Below are 21,737 nucleotides of genomic sequence, written 5' to 3'. Positions count from 1 at the left end.
CCTTTTATTTTAAATGTAACGTTAGGTTTAGTTTAGGATTGTAAATAACACAACAGTGTAGTAGAGGTCTTCACGGGTCCAAAATGACAGACCCGGACCCGAATGGCACCGGGAAATTTGTCCCCGGACCCGAATGGACCCGTCTATTATTAGAAAGCTGAGACCCAGACCCGGACACAACCGATAAATGTCGGCCCCGGCCTCACTTCTTTTGAATGCCCCCCGAGGCCCGGCTGGGTCCTTGGGTATCCTGGGGTCCGGGCATAACAGAAGACCTCTTGTAGGCTAGACCATGCAGTGCTCATTTTTCTGATAAGTTTGTTTTTAATTAGTTATTTGACAATAAAAGGGGTGATTGACAGCTGTACAGCCAAACACCGGGTCCACAGTCAGAGACCCGAGACACGTGGCAAACGAACCCGGACCCGACCTGGAGTCACTTCTTTTGAATGGACCGATGGACCCTAGACCCTGCCGGGTCCGGGTCGGGTGCTCGGGTATTCGGGCATAGCCTACCCGAAGACCTCTACAGCCTATAAAAACAATACACATGGTTACACCATCAAGGACAAATAAACACAACAATAAGTCCAGCTATTTCGATGGTCTCGTCCTCATGTAGGCTATGTTTACATGTATTACTCATATCATATGAGTCTGATATAAATCCTCATTGATTCAAGACAGAAATCTCAGAATGTTTTGGAGGCTGTCAGTTTCACATCTCATCCTCATGAAATATCGAGAACATTAATTTTAAAAACTGTAGGCTAAAAGCCTATGAACATTTGTCATTGCAAATGTCAGAATATTTTACATTTGATTGTGGACAATCAAGTCAACGAACAAAAGCAGAAACATTTCCATACCGGGACAAAAACTCGTGCAAATCGGTATTTTAAGAGTGTAGAGAGACAAACCACTACCACAGTTGCAGACAGGCATTCTCTGCAGGCAGCCACTCATCTCTCATCAACCCAGGCTCGCAATCTGCAAACATGGGTACGGCTCGCTCGGCTCGGCACCTGCCCACTCTAACAGCACCCATTGCACCATCGACATTACATGAGTTTCTTATCTTGTTTCCGCGGTGTTGGTGGCAGATACAATACGACTAAACCATTATAAAATGACTCGTTTAGACTCCGCGGTCCGTGATGCTCTGTCTCAGTCAGTGGTCTCAGTAGACATCTTAGCATGATTAGCTTAGCACAGTGCCCCGTCTTGCGTTTTAGCAGCCGTTCCTGTTATTAAGCAGAACATTACGGGCGGCATTATCATGAAATAATATCTACTCCTGACCAGGATGACGTAACTGTTAGTTTATAAAGTGTTCCAGTATGACGGGACGTTAGCATGCTTAGCTCATAGTAAAAGAGGGGTTGTTTATTTAGCTTAGTGCAGCACAGACAGGGTTCCTACGCAGTAACCTCGCGTCACCAGGCTCTTCTCGGCGAGAAAGAGCCTGGCTCCCGCCCACAATTGATTTTGTCACCCTACTGGTTCCCGCCTAGAGCCCGCCCTAGACCGGATGGCAGCGTTTCTAGCTCGTCAACTTTCACGTTAACTTGACAATTTGACCCAAGTATCAGAATCCTCTTTCACCGTTTTGACCGGTGTGTCAGGCGGTGGTGGCGGAGATGCCATATTGCATAAACGTTTTGTTTTATGTAACGCTAGCTTTGTTTTGATCAGACTCTAGTTTAGGTAACATCACCGCGTCAAGCTAACGGCAACAAAGACGTTGTTAGGCGCATTGCCATCCGGTGTTAATTCTGGGTCCGGGGTTTACGCCCCCATGACAAAAAGCGGGGTGGAAGGTGCCCAGACTACCTACGCAGCAAGCCTGGAAAAGTATCACAATGAATTTGATCATTTTCCATGAGAACATTTTGGACCCTATTAGAGATAATGATTGTCTGGAAAATGTGGTTTATGTCACCTCATTCTAGCTTTTATATTTATTTGATACTTTGAGTCCACAGTTTGTGTTGATGTGAAGAATAATGTTCAGATTCTTTGAGACACTAGGCTCGCCCGCCCTGCAGCTCGCATACACAGCTCGGCCGCTGTGCGGCCTCACCCTGGCTGCTCCTTGATGGCATACTTCAGGGATGCTGGATCACATGTCATGGAGCTGGCAACATTCAGCTGTCCATGGCTGAAGAGGGGGGTCTGACTCCCACTTCTTTTTTGTTATATCACTGATCACTGATGATGTCACAGTGGGATTTATGATGTCACACATCACTGGGATTTATGACATCACTGATGATGTCACAGTGGGATTTATGACATTACTGATAATGTCACAGTGGGATTTATGACATCACTGATAATGTCACACGTCACCGGGATTTATGACATCACTGATGTCACAGTGGGATATATGACATCACGGATGATGTCACAGTGGGATTTATGACATCACGGATGATGTCACAGTGGGATTTATGACATCACACTGCACACTGGGACAATCACAGTGGGACAGAGAAACAAACAGAGCCCCAGCTCCCATTTATATACTGACTGATGATGAGATTCTTGGAGGATGTTCGTCTACTAGGCATTTTGCACGCTCAATTCCTAGGCTCGCCCGCCCTGCAGCTAGCTGGCCCTGCAGCTCCGCTGCACGGCCTCGTCCCTGGCTACTCCTTGATGGCATACTTCAGGGATGCTAGATCACGTGTCCTGGAGCTGGCAACATACAGCTGTCCATGGCTGAAGATGGGGGTCTGAAGCCAGACTCCCACTTCTTTTTTCTGACATCACTGATGTCACAGTGGGAATTATGACATCACAGTAGGACAATCACAGTGGGACAGACAGAGAAACAGACAGACAGAGCCCTAGCTCCCATTTATATACTGACTGATGATGATTATCGTGGATGTTGTCGTTACCTGGACCATAACTGAGCTTTTGTGTTTTCCTCCAGGAAAGTGTCGTGGTCTGCGTACAGCCAGGAAACTCCGTAACCACCGCCGAGAGCAGAAATGGCACGATAAGCAGTATAAGAAGGCCCATCTGGGCACAGCTCTGAAGGCTAACCCCTTCGGAGGAGCCTCGCACGCCAAGGGCATCGTGCTCGAGAAAGTGTGAGTACTGCAACATTCCTGCAGGTTATCTCCTCTTACCCAAAACTGTCAAACAAGAAACTGAAAATAAAAACAATCTCAATCTCAATGAACGTCTGCAGTTTCCAAATCTCATGGTCTGCAGTTCCTTTCTTCAGAGAGAGTTTGGAGTTTTAGAATAATTCATCAGTGTCTTTTCTTTAAACAATTTTGACAAGAAAAACCTGTGATATGAATCAGTTTAAATAGTGTTTCTTGTATCCTGTCAAATATCCACAATGCGGTTTTATTGTCAGGCGACTTGCAGCTGACATGTTGCCTCCGAGGGGGCAGCTTTCTACTTCCGCATTGACACCAATGCAGGAGTCACAAAAACTGCAATTCCCCGAATGGCTACTTGAGGCAGGCTGCAAAAGCGAGTCAATTCCCATTCACCCCCATGTTAAAGTGTCCATCTCTACAGTGTAAACATGTTCACAGCCTGGTAAAAAAAAAAAAAAGGAAAAAGGTTTTGGTCTCTATATTGTAGCTCATTTCACCTTTCATGACAACTGTACGTGGGCTGAAATTTGAGATAGATAACTCACCCGTTATCTATCTACCGTAAAATAGACGATCGAAAAGACTGTTTTGGGCATGATTGACAGGTTGCCTGTCCAGTGATCGTGCAGCTCGCCGATCATGGACCAATAGCAGGCGGAGCTGCAGCTCTGCGGGAAACTGCTGGTGTCACGCTGTCTCGTGCTGCGTGAAAACCAAGATGGCAGCGGCCAAAACACCAAATGGAGAGACACCAAAACGTGAGTCCACAAAGTCATGGGTGACGTCACACACGTCCATATCTTTTACTGTCTATGGATGCCCCCCCCCCCCCTTCTCTCTCTCTCTCTCTCTGCAGTGGTGTGGAGGCCAAGCAGCCCAACTCTGCCATCAGGAAGTGTGTGAGGGTTCAGCTCATCAAGAACGGCAAGAAGATCACAGCCTTTGTCCCCAACGATGGCTGCCTCAACTTCATCGAGGTAAATGCAGAGTAACGGCCAATCAGATGTGCAGATGATCTGCCACACAAATCAAGTTGGAGCAAATCATCAAACCACTCCTCTAACCCCCCCTCTTCATTCACTCCTCTAATCCGCTCTTCATTCACTCCTAACCCCCCCCTCTTCATTCACTCCTCTAAACCCCCCCCCCTCTTCATTCACTCCTCTAAACCCCCCCCTCTTCATTCACTCCTCTAAACCCCCCCCCCCCGCTCTTAATTCACTCCTCTAAACCCCCCCCTCTTCATTCACTCCTCTAAACCCCCCCCCCCCGCTCTTAATTCACTCCTCTAAACCCCCCCCTCTTCATTCACTCCTCTAAACCCCCCCCCCCCCGCTCTTAATTCACTCCTCTAAACCCCCCCCTCTTCATTCACTCCTCTAAACCCCCCCTCTTCATTCACTCCTCTAAACCCCCCCCCCCCCCGCTCTTCATTCCCTCCTCTAAACCCCCCCTCTTCATTCACTCCTCTAAACCCCCCCCCCCCCCTCTTCATTCACTCCTCTAACCCCCCTCTCTCTTCACTCCTCTCCTGCAGGAGAACGATGAGGTTCTGGTGGCAGGGTTCGGGCGTAAAGGTCACGCTGTGGGGGACATCCCTGGAGTTCGCTTCAAGGTGGTGAAGGTGGCCAATGTCTCGCTGCTGGCTCTATACAAAGGCAAGAAGGAGAGACCCAGGTCTTGAACACTCAGGCTGGTTTCACATTAGGGACCAGGGACCGTTTCCAAGCAAACTGACCCCAGGTCTGGTTCGTTTGATCAGTGTGAACATTGTGTTCCGGGCACGGAACAGCGAACCCTGCCCGAGTCCACTCCAAAAGGTGGTCTCGGGTATGCTTCAGGCGTGCCCGGGTACGGAACGCATGAGTAGGAACACAACCGTACCAAAACACTGAAGTGGACTGCTGTTTGTTTACTGTGTGACGACCAGTTTATCCTATGGTTTTGGACTTTCATGACCTACAGAGGTAAATACCAGTTTGTGTATTGTTGTCTATATACTGTGACAAATGTTAGTGTAAAAGCAAGTTGTGTTGTTAATACCGCTTTGTATTTTAACAAGCCATTGCTATATCGCCATGAAATAGTGTAACGTTATGGACTTAACACGTTAGCCGATATCAGACTGCATTGTCAACTCATAAGCAGCCAGTATACAGACTTGTTGCTTAACCTAACGTTAATTGATATCCGATTCGGTATGAAAGCAAACGCTAATGATAACGGCTACTCGCTATTAGCAACACAACTCGCTTTTCCACTTGTCACTGTATAGAAAAAAACCCTCAACATTTCAAACAAAGATCAGACAGAAAAGTCCAAACCAGAGGATCAACTGGTCGTCCACTCCAATACTATCCATTCCACATAATCTACTTGGCAAATGTTGAAATGTAATATTAGCCTCTTCTTCTTTGTTGTCTTCATTGGCGGATTGCAAGCCAACAAGGTGCATATATCACCACCTGCTGTATGGGATTGTGTAGACGTAAGCATGCACGAGGACGGAATGAGACAGCTGACAGGCGGGGGAGAGGCACGTAACGAAAACAAGCGCTCCTAGTGTGGAAACGCCCTTAAAAGAAGTCAGAAAATACAATAAAATGTTTTTTTCACTTCCAGTCTGGTGGTTTGGCTTTTATTTTGCCTTTCAGTGTTAAGAGATGTTGAACTTTGTTTTTAGCTTGGGTTTGGTGATGGGTGGAAAAAAGGTGGTAGCACAGGTAGCTCATAAATATCAAAATCACATTTTAATAACTAATCTATACCACCAAAATATTCCAGAATGTTTTGGATGGAAAATAGAACCAAAAACTTTCAAACTTTGTAACCATTTTAATTTGATGGTAGAGTACCATTCATTTAGAAATCCTTCCTCAACAGATTTGACAATAGCACCTCTCCTTAAATAAAGATACTTATTTTTCCATATGAAGTTGTTCTGATTCATTTGTCAGGTATACATGATGGATAGGCTGGGTAAATAAGTCTAGATAAACTCTGTCTTAGAAAATCTCTCCAGAAAATAGACAAGTCTCTTTGAGCCAACACCTCGCTATCAATCTGGACTCACCTCCATGCCGCCATCCATTTATTGACCAAACCTAACACACTTGATTTAAATAAATATATGTTAATATTCTTACATCACTGGTCTGTTATTAATACTTTGATAATTCTAACTGCTGTTTGGCCTAAAATGGCAAACTAATTTAATACAGATTATATACATTATCACGATTTAATTGAGTCCTGTTATAAATTCAGGAAGTGCATCTAAATGTGTTGCATCCTATCTAGGACAAAGTCACATTTCCTATTTCTACCACATAGCCATTCTACCATATACCCTGACGAAGGCCATATATTTATATATTAATTAATTATTTATTATATATAATATATAATTATTAATTATATATACATTTTTGAGTGTGCGACTTTCTTTCTTCAACTTTTTTGGGTGTGCTCCACTCTCTATATATAATTTCTACCACATAACATGGAAGAGTATTGGCTGAGCTCCTCCCCTGGGCGAGCCCAAACCCATCTCCCTCAGGCTCCTCCCCTGGGCGAGCCCAAACCCGTCTCCCTCAGGCTCCTCCCCTGGGCGAGCCCAAACCCGTCTCCCTCAGTCTACAGCGTGCAGCCCAGGCGGCAGCAGGCTGGGTGGCAGCAGGCGGCCATCTTGTTGTCATGGGAGACGACCTCCACCTCCATCAGGTCCTCCAGGCTGGCATCTCCATCCGGGTCGGGCTCTACATTGGCCCAGGCCGGCTGCGTGGCCTCCACCGCCCAGAAGGCCACGGGAACCTGCGGCGAGGCAAGGCCACAAAACCTCAGAAAGACTCTTCTACACCTTCTACTTCTACTACTGTATATCTCAGGTCTGACCAAGGCCAGATTAGCACTCCCAGGGACCCCTGGGTACTGAATCACTTAGATATATAATTTTACGAAATGTCTATGGAAAAATGAATGGCTCACCACTCACCACTTGACCGGAGCCATCCAATAACAATCAATCATGAGATTTAATCTTCTTAGAATTATTTTTATTTCATTCTGATTGGTCTTAGCTTTGTGTCATAGTCCTGTGAAGCCCGACATTTTTTGGGGGACTGGGGGGGCGGGGCTCCTTCATGCTGAGGGCCCCTGGGCACCTGTCCAGGTTGCCCATATGGTAGATCCGGCCTTGGGTCTGACTGCGTTCACACCGTGGCGATTTTGACATATTCGCAGTGTTGGGAGGGTTATTTTTAAAATGTATTCCACTACAGGTTACTGAATACATGCCCTAAATTGACATTTGTAACGTATCAAGTTAAGTGGTGTATTTTGGAATACTTCAAAATCGTCTTGCTGAGCCCATTTTGTCTGGGTCACTGAGGCCTAGTCCACACGTACACGGGGATTTAAAAAAAAACGGGGTTTTCTTCCATAATAGGACGAATCTTTGTGACATCACAATCCCCGCAAATCCCCCGGAAATGCGGAACCCCGCAGCAGTTAACTAGTATGAGTTGTACTAAAACAAAAATTATACATCACATCGATTATATTTTGACATTCTGAGAGCAGAAGTAGCTCAAGAGTGTGATGTATAATATATGCATGTCGTGTTAAAGTTGTGTGAACTGTCGCAGTTTTTAAAGTGTAAACAGCATAGCCGGCTAGAGTGAGACGCTCAAACTCAGGCTCCATAGGGTCCCATTGCCGTTTCCACCCAGTGATGCCGTTTGTTTACAAAAATGCGAATCGGCTGATCCCTCGTATAATTGCGTCGTTCATTCCACACGTGAACGCAAATATAAAATTGAAAGTGACATTTCGGCCCGGGCAGCGCGAATGAGACGAGATGCAAATTTTTACGACGCGAATGACGTGATTTTTTGCTTGTTTGCTCGAGTTGAAATTTTTAAACTCAAGCTAATTTGCATGAGTGAAGCGTTCCTTTCGCCTTGGTGTGAACGTACCGTGAGTGGACAGAGGGGCTGTGTGGAGAACCTTTCTCTGTGTTCTGGTTCTGTGTCTCACCTTGAGCTGCATGTCACTCAGCATGGCTTCCAGTCGGGCGATGTGATTGGTCAGGTCCGGGCTTGGCTCCTCCTCCAGGGTGAGCCATGGCGTTTGGACCGCGGCGGCCCGAGCAGCCATGTCCGCCACACCGTCACCGCACCCTGGGGGCGGTCACAGTAGATCCTAATTAACAATAAATCTGATCTGAGAACAGATTATAAAACCTGAATGACTTTAATCTGCTGAATGTTAAGTAGGCTTGCTCCTATTTTCGATAGTATCGAATATTGCGATGTTTCCTGAATATCGCAATACCGATACCCAGTGGTGTAGTGGTCCCTGGAGAAGTGGGTAGACTGTAATTTATATATATATATATATAACCGGATATAGTAACCGGATCAGTTACTTCCCAAGCCTGCCTATTACCATGTTGTTACCGAGCTGTAATGTAGAGTGCTACCGGAAAACAACCTTGTGCTTTATCTGTTGTATCTCGCTAATTATGCATTTAATTTGAGAATCTCCATATGGACCCATTAGCAGCCTCTGATGTTTGTATGATGTAACAGAAGTTGGGTTGTTGTCTGTTGACTCATGGAGTCTTTTTGGAGGCGGACTCTGACAACACTTCCTTATTGGCTTCAGAATCCACAGTCCGAGGTTTTGGCCTCTGTGCCAGACAGCAGAGGAGGGAGTTGCACCTGTGTTGACCAATGAGCGTCTGTCGTAGCGCTGACTCAGCGGGAACCGTCCAATCAGATCGCTGGCCTTGTGGAGGTCTGACAAAAACGTCTCCATCGCCGTCAGGAAGAGAACCCACAATCGCTCAGCGCTCTCTCTGTCCTCTGAGAAGGAAGAGGCGGAGTCACACTCCGACAACAGACACACCAGACGCCTGGACAGACCTACTGACAGACAGGTACACAGACAGACAGACAGTAGAGCATTTTAAGTAATTTAAATATTCAAGTATTCTGATTAAATTATTATACAATACTTGAGTACTTGCAGAAAAAAAAATCTAACATAAGATTAGAGTACCGCAGGAATGAGTACCAAGACCCGGATGTTAGCACTTCCAGTTCCCTCGTCTAAAAGTCAATGTGATTTTTGCATGGGGACTTTTGAAACTAGATTATCAGGCTGCTACGCTAGTTTGGTGGGACTCCGGCCCAGTATTGTGTTGTGTGTGTAAGGTCTGTGTGTGTTCTTCTGGGGTTTTATTTTGAAGGTCGGCATCGGTATCAGTCAGCCGCGGTATTGGGTATCGACACCTGTATCGATATCGGTGTTGATGTCGATATCGGGTATCGGTATTGTATTGATATTGGCAGCTGTATCGGTGTCGATATTGGTATCGTATCGGCATTGATACTGTGTGTGTGTGTGTGTGTTTGTGTGTGTGTGTGGGGGGGGGTGTCTGTGTGTGGGGTGTCTCAGTGCGTGTGTGTGTGTTTGGGGGTGGGGGATGGGGGGTCTGTGTGTGGAAGGGGTGGTGTGGTATCGGGCGGGCGGGGCCTCCGGCCAGATTGACACGAGTGTGACGCAAATCATGACTGAAACCGCCCGCGGCCGTATTTTGTTGTGTTTGTAAGGTATCAGTATTGATATCAATATCGGTATCGATATGCGTGTGTCCGAGCTTCAAGGCCATAGCCTTGAAATTCGGTGGACACGGTGCCAACACCCTGATGTCCAAACGAGTACTGTAGTACCCGAGTGCCAGTGCCCATCCCTAACAGACAGACAGAGGGATGGCGTGATGGACCTGTACAGATGCGGTGTGCCAGGGCTCGTGTTTCGTCCATCTCCTCCCGCAGCAAGCTGCTGTCCGCCGAGCTGCCAAGTGACGCGGCCAGCTGCTGGAAACAGGAAGTGACCTTACTGAGAGCCTCCTGAGCACGCTCACACTCCCCCTGCTGGCGACGCCGCGTCTGCAGCTCGTCCACTGAGCGACGCCACCGGCTCATCTGGAGGGATGGAGGGAAAGAGGAAGGGACTGGGAGGGAGGTAATGAGGTAAGGTATGTAGTGATCTGGAGGGAAGGAGGGAGGGACTGGGAGGTAGGTAATGAGGTAAGGTATGTAGTGATCTGGAGGGAGGGAGGTAGGGACTGGGACTTGGGGCGACTGCAATATTCCCATCAACCCAATTAAGACAATACTCTGAATGTAAACACAGCAGACACAGTAATGTAATTACCTTAACCCGAATAAGGTCATAGTTGGAGTAAGCAATAGCCGAATTAAGACGTGGTCGTGGAGTATTCTAATTTTAGTCACATTATCAAAGTGCATTGTACAAATAGAGAGCCAAAGTCGACCTCACTTCCTGCATGTGCACCAAGAGATTTCATCCGCAATTTATTTTCCCATAGACATTTCATGAAATGATTATAAAAAATAGTTTTACTTGGTCAAACCAAACGATTCAGCTATATTTAGAAACAGGAGAGACCATAGAACATTTCACTCGGACCAAAATGTAAAAAGACCCCAACAGTAGCAAGAAAAGAAATTATATATATTTTTAACGTTTTGGAAAATAAGAAAAGAAAAGAAGCTATTTACAGGAAGTAAATGCACGGATAGCACACACCCTATCAGCCTGTTCCAGGCCGTTACACAGCACGTTCTAGCTCTATAGTGAATCATTTTCAGAAATGTCTGTTCTGGGTGACGAGGATAACATAAACCAATATGGTCCAATTCTCCTTAAATACAAATAACAGAAACAATACAGTATACAGTAGCCTATAGAAAAAGCATACATTCAACATATTCATACACAATGATGTCACAATATACACAACACTATATACAGAGAATAATCTTTGTGATAACTTGTCTGATGCTGTGTCCCACTTTTATGCTGATGATACAGTAATTTATTGTTCATCCTCTTCAGTTATTCAATCCCTTGAATTCTTGCAGTCTGCCTTTGACGCTGTTCAGTCCCGTCTGACTCAGCTTAAGCTGGTATTAAATGCAGATAAATCAAAGACCATGCTATTTTCAAATGGCAAGCAGCTTCCATCTCACCTTCCTAGGCTGTCAACTGTTCAAGGGATTGAAATTGAAATGGTCACATCTTACAAATACTTAGGTATTTTAATTGATGAGAACTTGTCTTTTAAATCTCATGTTGTTAAACTTGTTTCTAAGCTGAAACTTAAATTAGGTTTCTTTTTTAGAAATAAATCATGTTTCTCATCTCAAGTCAGGAAACACTTGATCACGACAACTTTTCTACCCTTGTTGGATTATGGAGATCTGCTTTTCATGAATGCTCCTGACCAGTACTTAAAGAAACTGGACACGGTGTACCACTGTGCTTTGCGTTTTATGACTAACTGCAGCTATCGTGTACATCATTGTACTTTGTATACTGTAGCAAATTGTCCATCTCTATCTGTCCGTAGACTCTCTCACTGGCTGACTTTTATCTATAAATCTATTCTTGGGCTTCTTCCTACATATCTGTGTTTACATATGTGTAGAAACCTCAGCCATTATGGCCTGCGCTCTCAGGACATCATTCAGATGCAGGTCCCTAGAGTCAGAACTGAACTGGGTAAAAAGGCTTTTAAATTTTCTGCCCCCTCTACCTGGAATGATGTGCAGAAGGACTTCAAATTATCTAATCTTATAACTCTGGGGGAATTCAGGTCAATTTTAAGAGACAGAGAAATTAGTTCTCTTGGCTCTTGTGATTGCCCTGCAGTCACGGTGTAACCTAACTATTGTTTCCTGAGTGTGTGACTGACTGTATTTTATCTGTTTATTTTGTGTTTGTGTGTATTGATGCAACTGTCTTTATGCTGCCGTTTTGGCCAGGTCGCTCTTGGAAAAGAGGTTTTAATCTCAATGAGTTTTTTTACCTGGTTAAATAAAGGATATTGATTGATTGATTGATAATACAGCCATGTCATATCACCTAATCATTCAATCTTAGTTACATCCCCACCAATTTGCCATATAAAAATCCTGAATTCTGAACTTAGTAAATCATATATCATTGAATAATAATAGCCAGCTCATCTCCTACCTCCAGTGTATCAGAGCTCCATCTCCAGGCCTCTGGATCTCCTCAGGTCCTCCTTTGGAAGCTGGTTTAGGCTCCTGGATCTCCTCTCTCTGACTCTGTTGTTCTGTCAGGAGAAATGGAGTTACTAAAAACAAGCACTCCCCTCAGGGAAGAACCTCCTCTGGGAGAGACCATGTTTTTAATTAAAGCTCTGACCAGCTGAGCTCAGCTCCTCCCAGCATGCACTGGGATCAGGCAGCATTCTCCCGGTATGCACTGCAGGTTTAGAGTAGATTAAACTTTATTTTTCTCTTTTCAATTATTAGTTTTGGGCAAGTTTGCCTTTGTTTGACACAGAAAGAGAGAAGAACAACTGGGAGGTTCCTCTTATGCTCTGGTTGGTTATGTAACTTTCATCATGAACGCCTCCCACCCCCACACACACACAAATTTACTATTTATTTTACTACTAATAATAACAATGATAAATAAAGTTAAATTCATTCAGATTCCCTGCCTACCAACATGAGGGTTCGCAGGTTCAAGCCCCCGTTTCCTCAGGCTTGCTTGGGCATCAGCTGGGTTGCAACCGAGTGATGCAGCACTGTGCAATGTAACGTTTGGTAAGTTACAGCAGCTAGCAAGTAGAACACAGGCTATCTTTAGCTAGTAAATTTGGTAGTTCTAAAACACAATTATCTCAACAACCGAGCAACGGATTGCAAACTAATTTTATCAAATGCACAGTAACTAACACAAGGTCATTCTCAACAATGAAATTCTTTAATGGGATAAGGCAAGCAAAAACTACATAGTAGGCATAAGAAAAACAAAATACCAAATATTACACTTTAAAAAAAGTCACAAATAAGGACAAAAATGGCACACAAAAAAAACAGTGCCTCAAATTTTTAGCAACCAACCAGATGTTGAGAATAGAACAGGACTCCAAATGATGGTTGGCTAACTCACCAGCCAGTCTCAATTCACCAAAGGCAGTGGTGGTGCACCTAAATTATGTGCTGGTGGTACACCTACATGAAAAAGTTAGTCTGGAGCTCTGACAAATGTAGATATTGCCATCTTGTGGCACGTTTACGTTACTGCAAAATACAGTTTCGCTGAGCCATTAACACACAAAGTAGAGCTGCAACGATTAATTAATTAATTGTCAACGATTAAATTAATCACCAATTATTTTATAATCGATTTATCTCTAAATCTGAGGGCCTCTCCTGCTAGAATACTCCTCTCATCCCTTCTGCTGCTGCTCCTCGGGCATCATCACCATCACCTCCCCCTCCATCACCACCTTGTCATTGACGGAGCAGGTGACGGCGATGAAGGCAAACGACATCTTGATCTTGCGGACTTCCGCCTCGGCCAGCACCTCCTCGCCGATGTAGAGCGGTGCCGGAAAGCGGATCTCCTGGTAGTAGGAACGTAACAATACATGGCATTATCGCAATGCTTTTTTACGTTTTTTATTTACAAAGAAAAGGAAATATGCATTCATTGCAAAGTTTGTGTTTTGTTATACCTTACCTCAGAAATAAAAAGGGATTCTTTAATTTGATAAAGAAAAATTAAGAAGAAAATACAATATTTTGTGGTTTTTGTCCAAGAAATTATTAAAGGAATCTTTTTCAGTCACAATTTGTCTGCAATCTCATTTTGTTAAACAAATTGTGAAAAAAAATCATATTGTGAACTCAGTATCGTGAATCGTATGGAATGGTGAGTTGAGTGTATCGTTTGATCCCTACCTGGTAGAGGAAGACACAACCGCGGCCGGGCATGCGGGTGCCGAGCACAGCGGAGATCAGGCCGTTGATGAGGACGCCGTGGACGATGGGCGCCTCGAACGAGGTGGTGCAGGCGTAGGCCGGGTCCAGGTGCAGGGGGTTGGTGTCGCCCGTCAGCTCAGCGAATAGCTCCACTTCCCGGGAGGAGAAGGCCTTGGTGAGGGAGGCGCGCTGGCCGACGTGCAGGAGCCGGCAGCAGGGGGGAGCCCAGGGAAGGACGCTGACGGGCTGCACTCCGGCGGCCATGATGAGAGAGCTGCACAGCCGCGCTTTACTAAAGATATTCCTCCATGAGAAACTCATTGTCTGTCTCTCAGGCTGTGTTGCAGTGGTTGGGTCTCCCTGTCCTTCACTCCAGCTTCAGCTCTCGACTGTTCCCAGACAGCGCCAGCAGGAAAGGAGAAACCTGAAGAAACCAAAGAGAATGATTTGACCTGAGCCCCAGCTTTGAGCACCATAATCAAATGTTTCCTCTTCCTCCACCTCGACTGCTCCTAGTTCTAGGAAGGTTCCTACTTCCTACTAGAGGATGGGTCATATGCAGAGGATTAATTTCCCCACGGGGAAAATAAAGGATAATTTAGCTTAACTTTGACTACTGCCATGATGGCCTGTTTTCCTGCCTTGTGCCTGATCAGGCTACATGATATTGTCTGTCTTTCAAAATGGTCACCATGTCAGATTTAGGCAATCATACTTCCATCAAATCTTGTTGTCATGGCCAGGAGACCGGCAACACTACAAGTCTGGGGGGGGGGTTGTTTCAGGCTACAGCGCTATATGTTTTTTTTATATTATACCAATGTATAATACAATGGATGCCTTAGGTCTTCTAGTTTCTTCTGATAACAGGATCTCCACTGTAGCTTTAGAAATGACCCTGCTACAGCCATTTGATTGCCTGTGAAAATCGGGAGAGTTGGCAGACCACTCGCGGTCCACCCGCAGTACCTCCACGACCCACTAGTGGGCCGCGGCCCAAACTTTGGGAATCACTGCTGTAATGCAACCAATCTGCAGCAGTTATCACCATTACTGCCTTCTGTGTCACTCACTGTCAATCGTGTGGAAAATTCATGTTAGTTTTTAGTCAAGTTTAATCCTATAAAGCGAAATCAATCCCGTTAGAAATAGACTGAATACAGGAAGCTAGGCGTTTTTACCTTCAAAATAAATGCAGTAATTTATAACTGGGTAAATAAAAAACAGAACAGTCAACTCCCTACAGGTTAAAATGGACTTTTAATTGTCTGTGTTCTGTGTATTTTGGATCACACACAAAAAACGTTGCAACAAGCATCAATAAGGCTATTAGTTTATTTAATTGCCATTATTGTGAAGGTTTTAACAAGAAGTTTCTGTTTTATTCTGGCTCACGTTGCGCTGAGTTTTTTGCGGCTTCAGTCTGCACGCAAATCGTTATCACAAACACTGTGTATAAACGCGAAATCAAAGGCAAGAACGCAACGTCAGTTTGCCGTTTTATGCATCAGAGCTAAGCTGTAGCTCTGGTGGCGTGTGAAGGCAGCTGACCTGCAGCACTCTGAAGGCGCAGGTCTGGTTCTGGTAGGAGCCCAGCAGCGTCAGGGAGCTCCACAGCTTCACCAAACCCCTGAAAACACACACAGACATAATCACACAGCTACACACAGACGTCAACACACAGCTACACACAGACGTCATCACACAGCTAAACACAGACAACACACAGCTACACACAGACATCAACACACAGCTACACACAGACAACACACAGCTACACAAATACAGTCTGGACATGAGTAGTAGTTTCCCCACCTTTTTCTTGTTTTATTTGCTCTGTCTGTCTTGCTATGTTTTAACTGTGTTTTTAACTTGTGTTTTAATTTGTTCTATAAAAAATAAAATCTTTTAATAGTTGGGGGGTAGGGGGCGGGGGGTCAAATTCTGGGTGGACGGTCACCATTAAATATTGCCAATTGCCAGCTTCAATACAAAGATATTAGTCATACTCTTTAAATGGCCATAGCTTTAAATGGTTATGCATAGTGCTGGTACTGTTGTGGTACTTTAGGCCTGAAACAACTGCATTGACTTGTCTAACATGGTGTAAATATGGTATATTGAAGTATATGTATATATATATATGTTAAAATAAATCTATATATGTATGTATATATATGAGCACGATCACTTGTAAATTTCTTTCAAAAAAAATTTTTTCTTCTAAAGTTCAGTTAACACGTTGAGTGCCAGAGCCGAGATATCTCGTCTTACATAATCCAACGCTTGAGTGCCAGAGCCGAGATATCTCGTCTTACATAAACATTTATTTTTTTTGACGGTGGGACATCAATCAACAACTTTTACGTCTTCTAGATCACTATTGGAGCAAGAGAATGTGTATAATCTATTTTACCGACCACTAAGTGGCGACAGTGCTCTCCTGACTAGAGGAAGGCAAGCATTTTTTTAAACTTGTCACGCCATTCTCACCCCAGCCATTCTCATGAAAATGGATGGGGGAAAACGCTTTCGTTTTCGCGCTGATTGCTGGCGATGCGGGATTGCAAATTTACATAATAGATTACAGGTGGAACACACTTTGAAACACGCAGCATAAATATGACCAGAATCGCAAAAGCTTCTCTCAACCAAAACTCCAAGAAGCGAGCGAGTCCATCCCGACTTCCTCAAACAGCGGCCGCGCAGCCACAGGCACAGGACAGCAGCAAAGCACTGAGACTGGTGACAAGCTTGTGACGGCCGCTGCAGCCAAGAAGAACGCCCACGGAGGGAGGAGTTGAAGCAACTCTCTCTCTCCCTCTCTCTCTCCTCTCTCTCTCTCTCTCTCTCTCTCTCTCTCTCTCTCTCTGAGAGAGAGAGAGAGAGAGAGAGAGAGAGAGAGAGAGAGAGAGAGAGAGAGCGCACAGAGTGGGAGACAAGGGCACCCATAATCACAGGCACGTGAGGTGGTTCTAAAAATCCATTTATCTCCAAACTCTCTGAAAATCTCTGAAACCATGCTGTACTCAACGGCTAATATCTACATAACTACTAACTCTGCAAACTAACTCTTTTAGACAGAGAAAGCACACATTCTATTAGTTATTTTTAGATGATTGGTGTTCACGAATTCTTAACAGAAAATAATCCTCGGCTCTTGTAAAATGAGCCAGAATCCTCAAAAAAAACCCTGGCACAACTTACCTACAGGTTGAAAAAATGGCTGGCACTCAATATGTTAAATACCATAATTGAAACTGCGTTAACATGTTTTGTTTTTGTAATTTTCTTTTATTTACATAGGGTAGGCAAAATAAGCTGCGGCTTCAGCCTACACCTTTTCGGCCCATCTTGCCTCAACTCATTGTATGTGTGTATTGTCATGATTTGTTGAATGGACCGAAATAAACTAACTAACTAACTAACTAACTAACTAACTAACAGTGTGGTTCTCAAAGTGGGGGCTGGAGACCCCCAGGGGTCCTTAAGGGGGTCCCCAGCAAAAAGCAATAAATGATTGATAACCCACCTTTTGAAGAATATAACATTACAAAAATAAGAGTTGCAATTAGTGCCTCCTGAGCAGATTGATTTTAACGTTTCATTTATTTTCATGATTTATTCTTACATTTTCCCATTTCCCCCTTTCTCTCAAGTACCCCCTGTAGTACCTCCACGGACCCCTGAACCACTGGTCTAGACCGATGCACAGTGCTACTCTATGAAACCCCCGCTGGCCACTTACCTGCTGGAAACACGGAGAACAGCTGTTAGAGTAGCCTCATCGCACTTCAGCAGGTCAAAGGACAATGCTGCGCCCACCTGGAACACACACACACACACACACACACACACACACACACACACACACACGTTATGTTCATCGTCTTGTATGTGTATACAGTATGTGTGTTTTGATATGCATGTAGAGGATATCAGGGTTGTCACTCTTTTGTAATGATAGATTTCAAGCAATTTTCAAGGACAAATTATTTCAAAAGTATGGGCCAATAATTCACGGAGATGTTGACATATACAAGTCTGCACCGCCTTTAATGCAAATTTGTTTCCAGTCATGCTCACACATCAGAATTCATAATTAACACTTAACATAAGACTCAAATTCATAAGAATGAAATCCTGAGCATTTCTTTAAAGTCGAACTGAACCCGTTCGTCACGTGCATATGAGTCCGTTTCAGACTGAAAACATAGTTTGTCTAAGATGACAGGTTGAGAGGCGGGTCATAGTATCATGTCGATGATTTTATTTGACAATTCTGGGGACTGGATTGGGCTTTGGCCAATCCTGGCGTGTTCCGCCTCCAAATCGAATGGGATTCAGTGTGTTGTGGCGCTGCCCTCGGGAAGAGCCTTTTGACGGGAGTGGAGCTCAGCAAGCCGCAGGCAGCCAGCTGCCTTCGTGTTGCCGAGCGGAGAGTGCAGCACGTCGGCCTGGAATCTCCGAAGTGCAACCCCTGACAACCAAGCTCTCGGATGCGCGCGCCATTATCACTGCTGTAAATACGATATCCCTGGAATGCGCGTTTTAACGAGCCAGTTACATTTCTTTGCATTCTTAGAGATTATAGTTTTTGTTTTTTGTTCATTAGTAGTTAGTTTATGGGATAGGAATTCTGCCAGATGACAGGCACTAGGCGCCATTTTTTACTTAATTTGGAAGAGAAAATTATCCTGAAATTAAGATTTGATTGACAGCTGCATGTCGTGATATGATTGGTTGAAATGGGGTAGAAATGTGATAGTACTAGGTGACGTCAGCAAACTGTACATTACTGTTATCAATGAAATCTTGAAAAATTAACTTTTGATGTGAAAAAGTGTGAAAAACGAAAGAAATTAGATTGTTGTGATTTTCTTTGCATACATCATTAAATAGGTGCACTGCATACCCAGGTATTTGAACTAAAAGAAAATAAGTCATTTTTGGGTTCAGCTCGACTTTAAGTGCTCTCAAGACCTAGCCTGGGTAAACCCAGCCTCCACGTGACCTCTATCTATGTGCTATCAGTCAAGGCTCTTTCATACACAGATCGCGCAAAAATTGCCGTTTAGGAGTCCCGTAAAGCCAGCCGCCTCGCCACAGAAATTGCTTTCACACGAGCCAAGCAGCACGGCCACATTACCGTGCTGCTCTGTACTTTCAGGTGAAATCCCCTGCTCCCGCATTGAAAGGCGAGCAGAGGGATTTCCTGCTCCTCCTAGCCCAAATGAATATTTTCATAGGTTAGTGTAGCCTAGGCTACTGTATGATAAACGAATTCATTCAACAAGACTTCCCTCCTAGTCCGCTGAGCAGGGAGGATAGGTGCACTCGCATGGTGGGCGGGCAGATCGATATGGTGTCCTACTAAAATTGGAACGATACACGACCGCCCGCATATCAAACAGCTGCAGTCTGCATAACGTTCGTCGGGGGAATAGTATAGGCTATAAATGCACATGACTACTTAACGTTAACTAATGTCAACATCGTTTGAGCATAAAGCCTAACCGCACGGAGCATTCCTCCTGGCGTCCCTGCAGTCATGATTGTATAGGCTACTTTTTTTACTTTCACTACTGCACTTTCTTGATCACATGCCCTGTCATTTTTTTTATGAATGAGGAATTTTTTTTATGAATGAGGAGACCATTCGCACCTTTTCCGGCTCGCTGCGACGACCTTTCAAGTGGAGGCGGGTTGCCAGGTAACCCGGCGCTGTTACTACCTCCCGTCGCGGGACAAAAGGCATAAAACAATTGTCCACCAAAGCGCATTCACGACTTTCACATCGGAGGCGCTAATTCTATTTTCCGTGCATTTTTCGGCTTTCAAGGCCGGTGTGAAAGAGCCTAGTGACTGAGGGCTGGCAGTGTTGGGTGGACCCTGGCAGTGTTTGGGGGTCTTACCTCTCCAAACAGGTTCTTGAGGCCAGTGAGGATAAGCTGCTTCAGGTCAACAGCACTCAGTCCTGTACCCTCATTCTCCAGCACACTGCGCGCACGCGCATACACACACGCGCGCGCGCGCACACACACACACACACACACACACACACACACACAATAAATGCACAGTTTCCCCCAGACGTTTGTAGGAGAGAAAAAAATCAAACTGGTCCAGCTGTATCTGATCTAGGCGAGTATTCTGGTGTTGTGTCTAATAACCCCCAGGAAGTGGTCCCTGGGAAATCTGGTTTGGTACATAGTGGTACTTGGTCTGAACAGTTTGGGAACCCCTGGTATAACAGATAGAACATAAATAATGTAATAATTTATTATACTTTTATACTATTATACTTCTCTAACCATTTATGCTGCTCTGCAGTGCACAGGTCGGTATTACAGGGAAAGCTTACAATACGATAGCCATGGTGGCTTGACTTCGCAGTATCACAGTATCAACACTACTAGCCGATGCTGTCGCAGCTGGTTACCAGATGTCGTGTGTACAACATAGAGAAGGGAGAAGCCAGCACTCCAAATGTCTTTTCATATGATTTAATTATCCTCAAACCTGGGCAGCAGACAACGAACGTTTCAGTCAAAGACTTTCCTCAGCGTTGTCAACGCTTCAGTCAAAGACCTTCCTCAGCGTTGTCAACGCTTCAGTCAAAGACCTTCCTCAGCGTTGACAACGCTGAGGAAGGTCTTTGACTGAAACGTTTGTTGTCTGCTGCCCAGGTTTGAGGATAATTAAATCATATGAAAAGACATTTGGAGTGCTGGCTTCTCCCTTCTCTTAACTATTTGCTTGCCCTGCACCCAGTGAGTTTTTGAATCGATTTTGAGTGTGCTCGCAACCTGTGTTTTTTCGTTTGTACAACATAAACTGCTGCCTTTACGAGGAACATTAAAACGGCCATTCGACAGGTTTGATGTGTGACATGGGCCAATGACACTTACAGGCAGACCTTCAGATAGTGGTAGACTGAGGCGTTCTTCAACACCACTCGCTCGTAAGTCGTAGGTTCCTCCGTCTCTCCGATGTGTCGCATTCTGTGAAACTACAGCGACCTGGGTCCCTGCAAAGACAAACAGAGTGAAGCTACAGAGACCTGGGTCCCTGCAAAGACAAACAGAGAGTGAAGCTACAGAGATCTGGGTCCCTGCAAAGACAAACAGAGAGTGAAGCTACAGAGATCTGGGTCCCTGCAAAGACAAACAGAGAGTGAAGCTACAGAGATCTGGGTCCCTGCAAAGACAAACAGAGAGTGAAGCTACGGAGACCTGGGTCCCTGCAAAGACAAACAGAGAGTGAAGCTACAGAGATCTGGGTCAAACACATTCTGTGAAGCTACAGAGACCTGGGTCCCTGCAAAGACAAACACATTCTGTGAAGCTACAGAGACCTGGGTCCCTGCAAAGACAAACACATTCTGTGAAGCTACAGAGACCTGGGTCCCTGCAAAGACAAACCTTTTTATCTATTTGGTGTAGTCTTAACTATGTCAAATAGCAATATCAGGCTATCTTGGCTCAATTGTTGAGTGTCTAATTGGGGGGTCAAACAACAAACTAGAGTGGGGGGAGCTCCTTTTTCCAAGCGTTGTCTTGGGGGAGGCCCACAGTCTCAGACTTTGAAAACCCCTGCTTTAATTAGACGGTCTTAACTTCTCAGCTCTCACGAAAATGTCATGACACATGGACCGAGTCGACTACTAAGGTCAAATAAGTTAGCTACCCTAGCTAGCTACATACTGCTCAACTTAGCACTGCTAGCACAGCTAATTCTAACGTTAGTGTCCAATCGTACCACTCAATGAAGTGCAGTT

At 44.8% G+C, this 21,737-nt stretch overlaps 4 protein-coding genes across 5 annotated transcripts in view; 1 reads left to right on the top strand and 3 right to left on the bottom strand.

The window, feature by feature from the left end:
* Window positions 1–998: 998 nt before the first annotated feature.
* rps23 (ribosomal protein S23) lies at window positions 999–5,693 on the top strand (the record flags this gene model as incomplete). Its single annotated transcript, XM_083660963.1, has 4 exons — window positions 999–1,002; window positions 2,942–3,101; window positions 3,979–4,099; window positions 4,660–5,693. The coding sequence occupies 4 exons, from the start codon at window positions 999–1,001 to the stop codon at window positions 4,804–4,806; spliced, it is 432 nt and encodes a 143-aa protein (XP_083517089.1). The 3' UTR covers window positions 4,807–5,693.
* Window positions 5,694–6,758: 1,065 nt separating this feature from the next.
* Window positions 6,759–10,114, bottom strand: LOC310798412 (regulator of G-protein signaling 9-binding protein; the record flags this gene model as incomplete). The annotated part of the gene is made up of 4 exons (XM_083660962.1): window positions 6,759–6,935; window positions 8,160–8,302; window positions 8,846–9,049; window positions 9,913–10,114. The coding sequence occupies 4 exons, from the start codon at window positions 10,112–10,114 to the stop codon at window positions 6,759–6,761; spliced, it is 726 nt and encodes a 241-aa protein (XP_083517088.1).
* Window positions 10,115–12,931: 2,817 nt separating this feature from the next.
* Window positions 12,932–14,278, bottom strand: LOC310798215 (hydroxyacyl-thioester dehydratase type 2, mitochondrial-like; the record flags this gene model as incomplete). Its single annotated transcript, XM_083660694.1, has 2 exons — window positions 12,932–13,599; window positions 13,937–14,278. The coding sequence occupies 2 exons, from the start codon at window positions 14,276–14,278 to the stop codon at window positions 13,423–13,425; spliced, it is 519 nt and encodes a 172-aa protein (XP_083516820.1). The 3' UTR covers window positions 12,932–13,422.
* Window positions 14,244–21,737, bottom strand: part of rpp14 (ribonuclease P/MRP 14 subunit) — a 7,656-nt gene continuing 162 nt past the window's right edge. The window contains exons 2-6 of one of the 2 annotated variants that reach the window (XM_083660695.1): window positions 20,869–20,987; window positions 19,873–19,957; window positions 17,706–17,782; window positions 15,509–15,587; window positions 14,244–14,381 (exon numbers count right to left, since the gene is read on the bottom strand). In XM_083660695.1, coding sequence (XP_083516821.1) covers window positions 14,325–14,381; window positions 15,509–15,587; window positions 17,706–17,782; window positions 19,873–19,957; window positions 20,869–20,960 — 390 coding nt within the window. In that variant the 5' untranslated portion in view covers window positions 20,961–20,987 and the 3' untranslated portion in view covers window positions 14,244–14,324. Of the gene's footprint in view, window positions 14,382–15,508; window positions 15,588–17,705; window positions 17,783–19,872; window positions 19,958–20,868; window positions 21,029–21,737 lie in introns of both variants that reach the window. The other variant, XM_083660696.1, reaches the window with a different exon arrangement.

This window comes from Poromitra crassiceps (assembly GCF_964638095.1).
Source record: "Poromitra crassiceps genome assembly, chromosome: 25".
In the NCBI taxonomy this organism is placed as follows: domain Eukaryota; kingdom Metazoa; phylum Chordata; class Actinopteri; order Beryciformes; family Melamphaidae; genus Poromitra; species Poromitra crassiceps.
The sequence above is the reverse complement of the archived record's forward strand: the minus strand, read 5'-3'. Positions and strand labels throughout refer to the sequence as shown.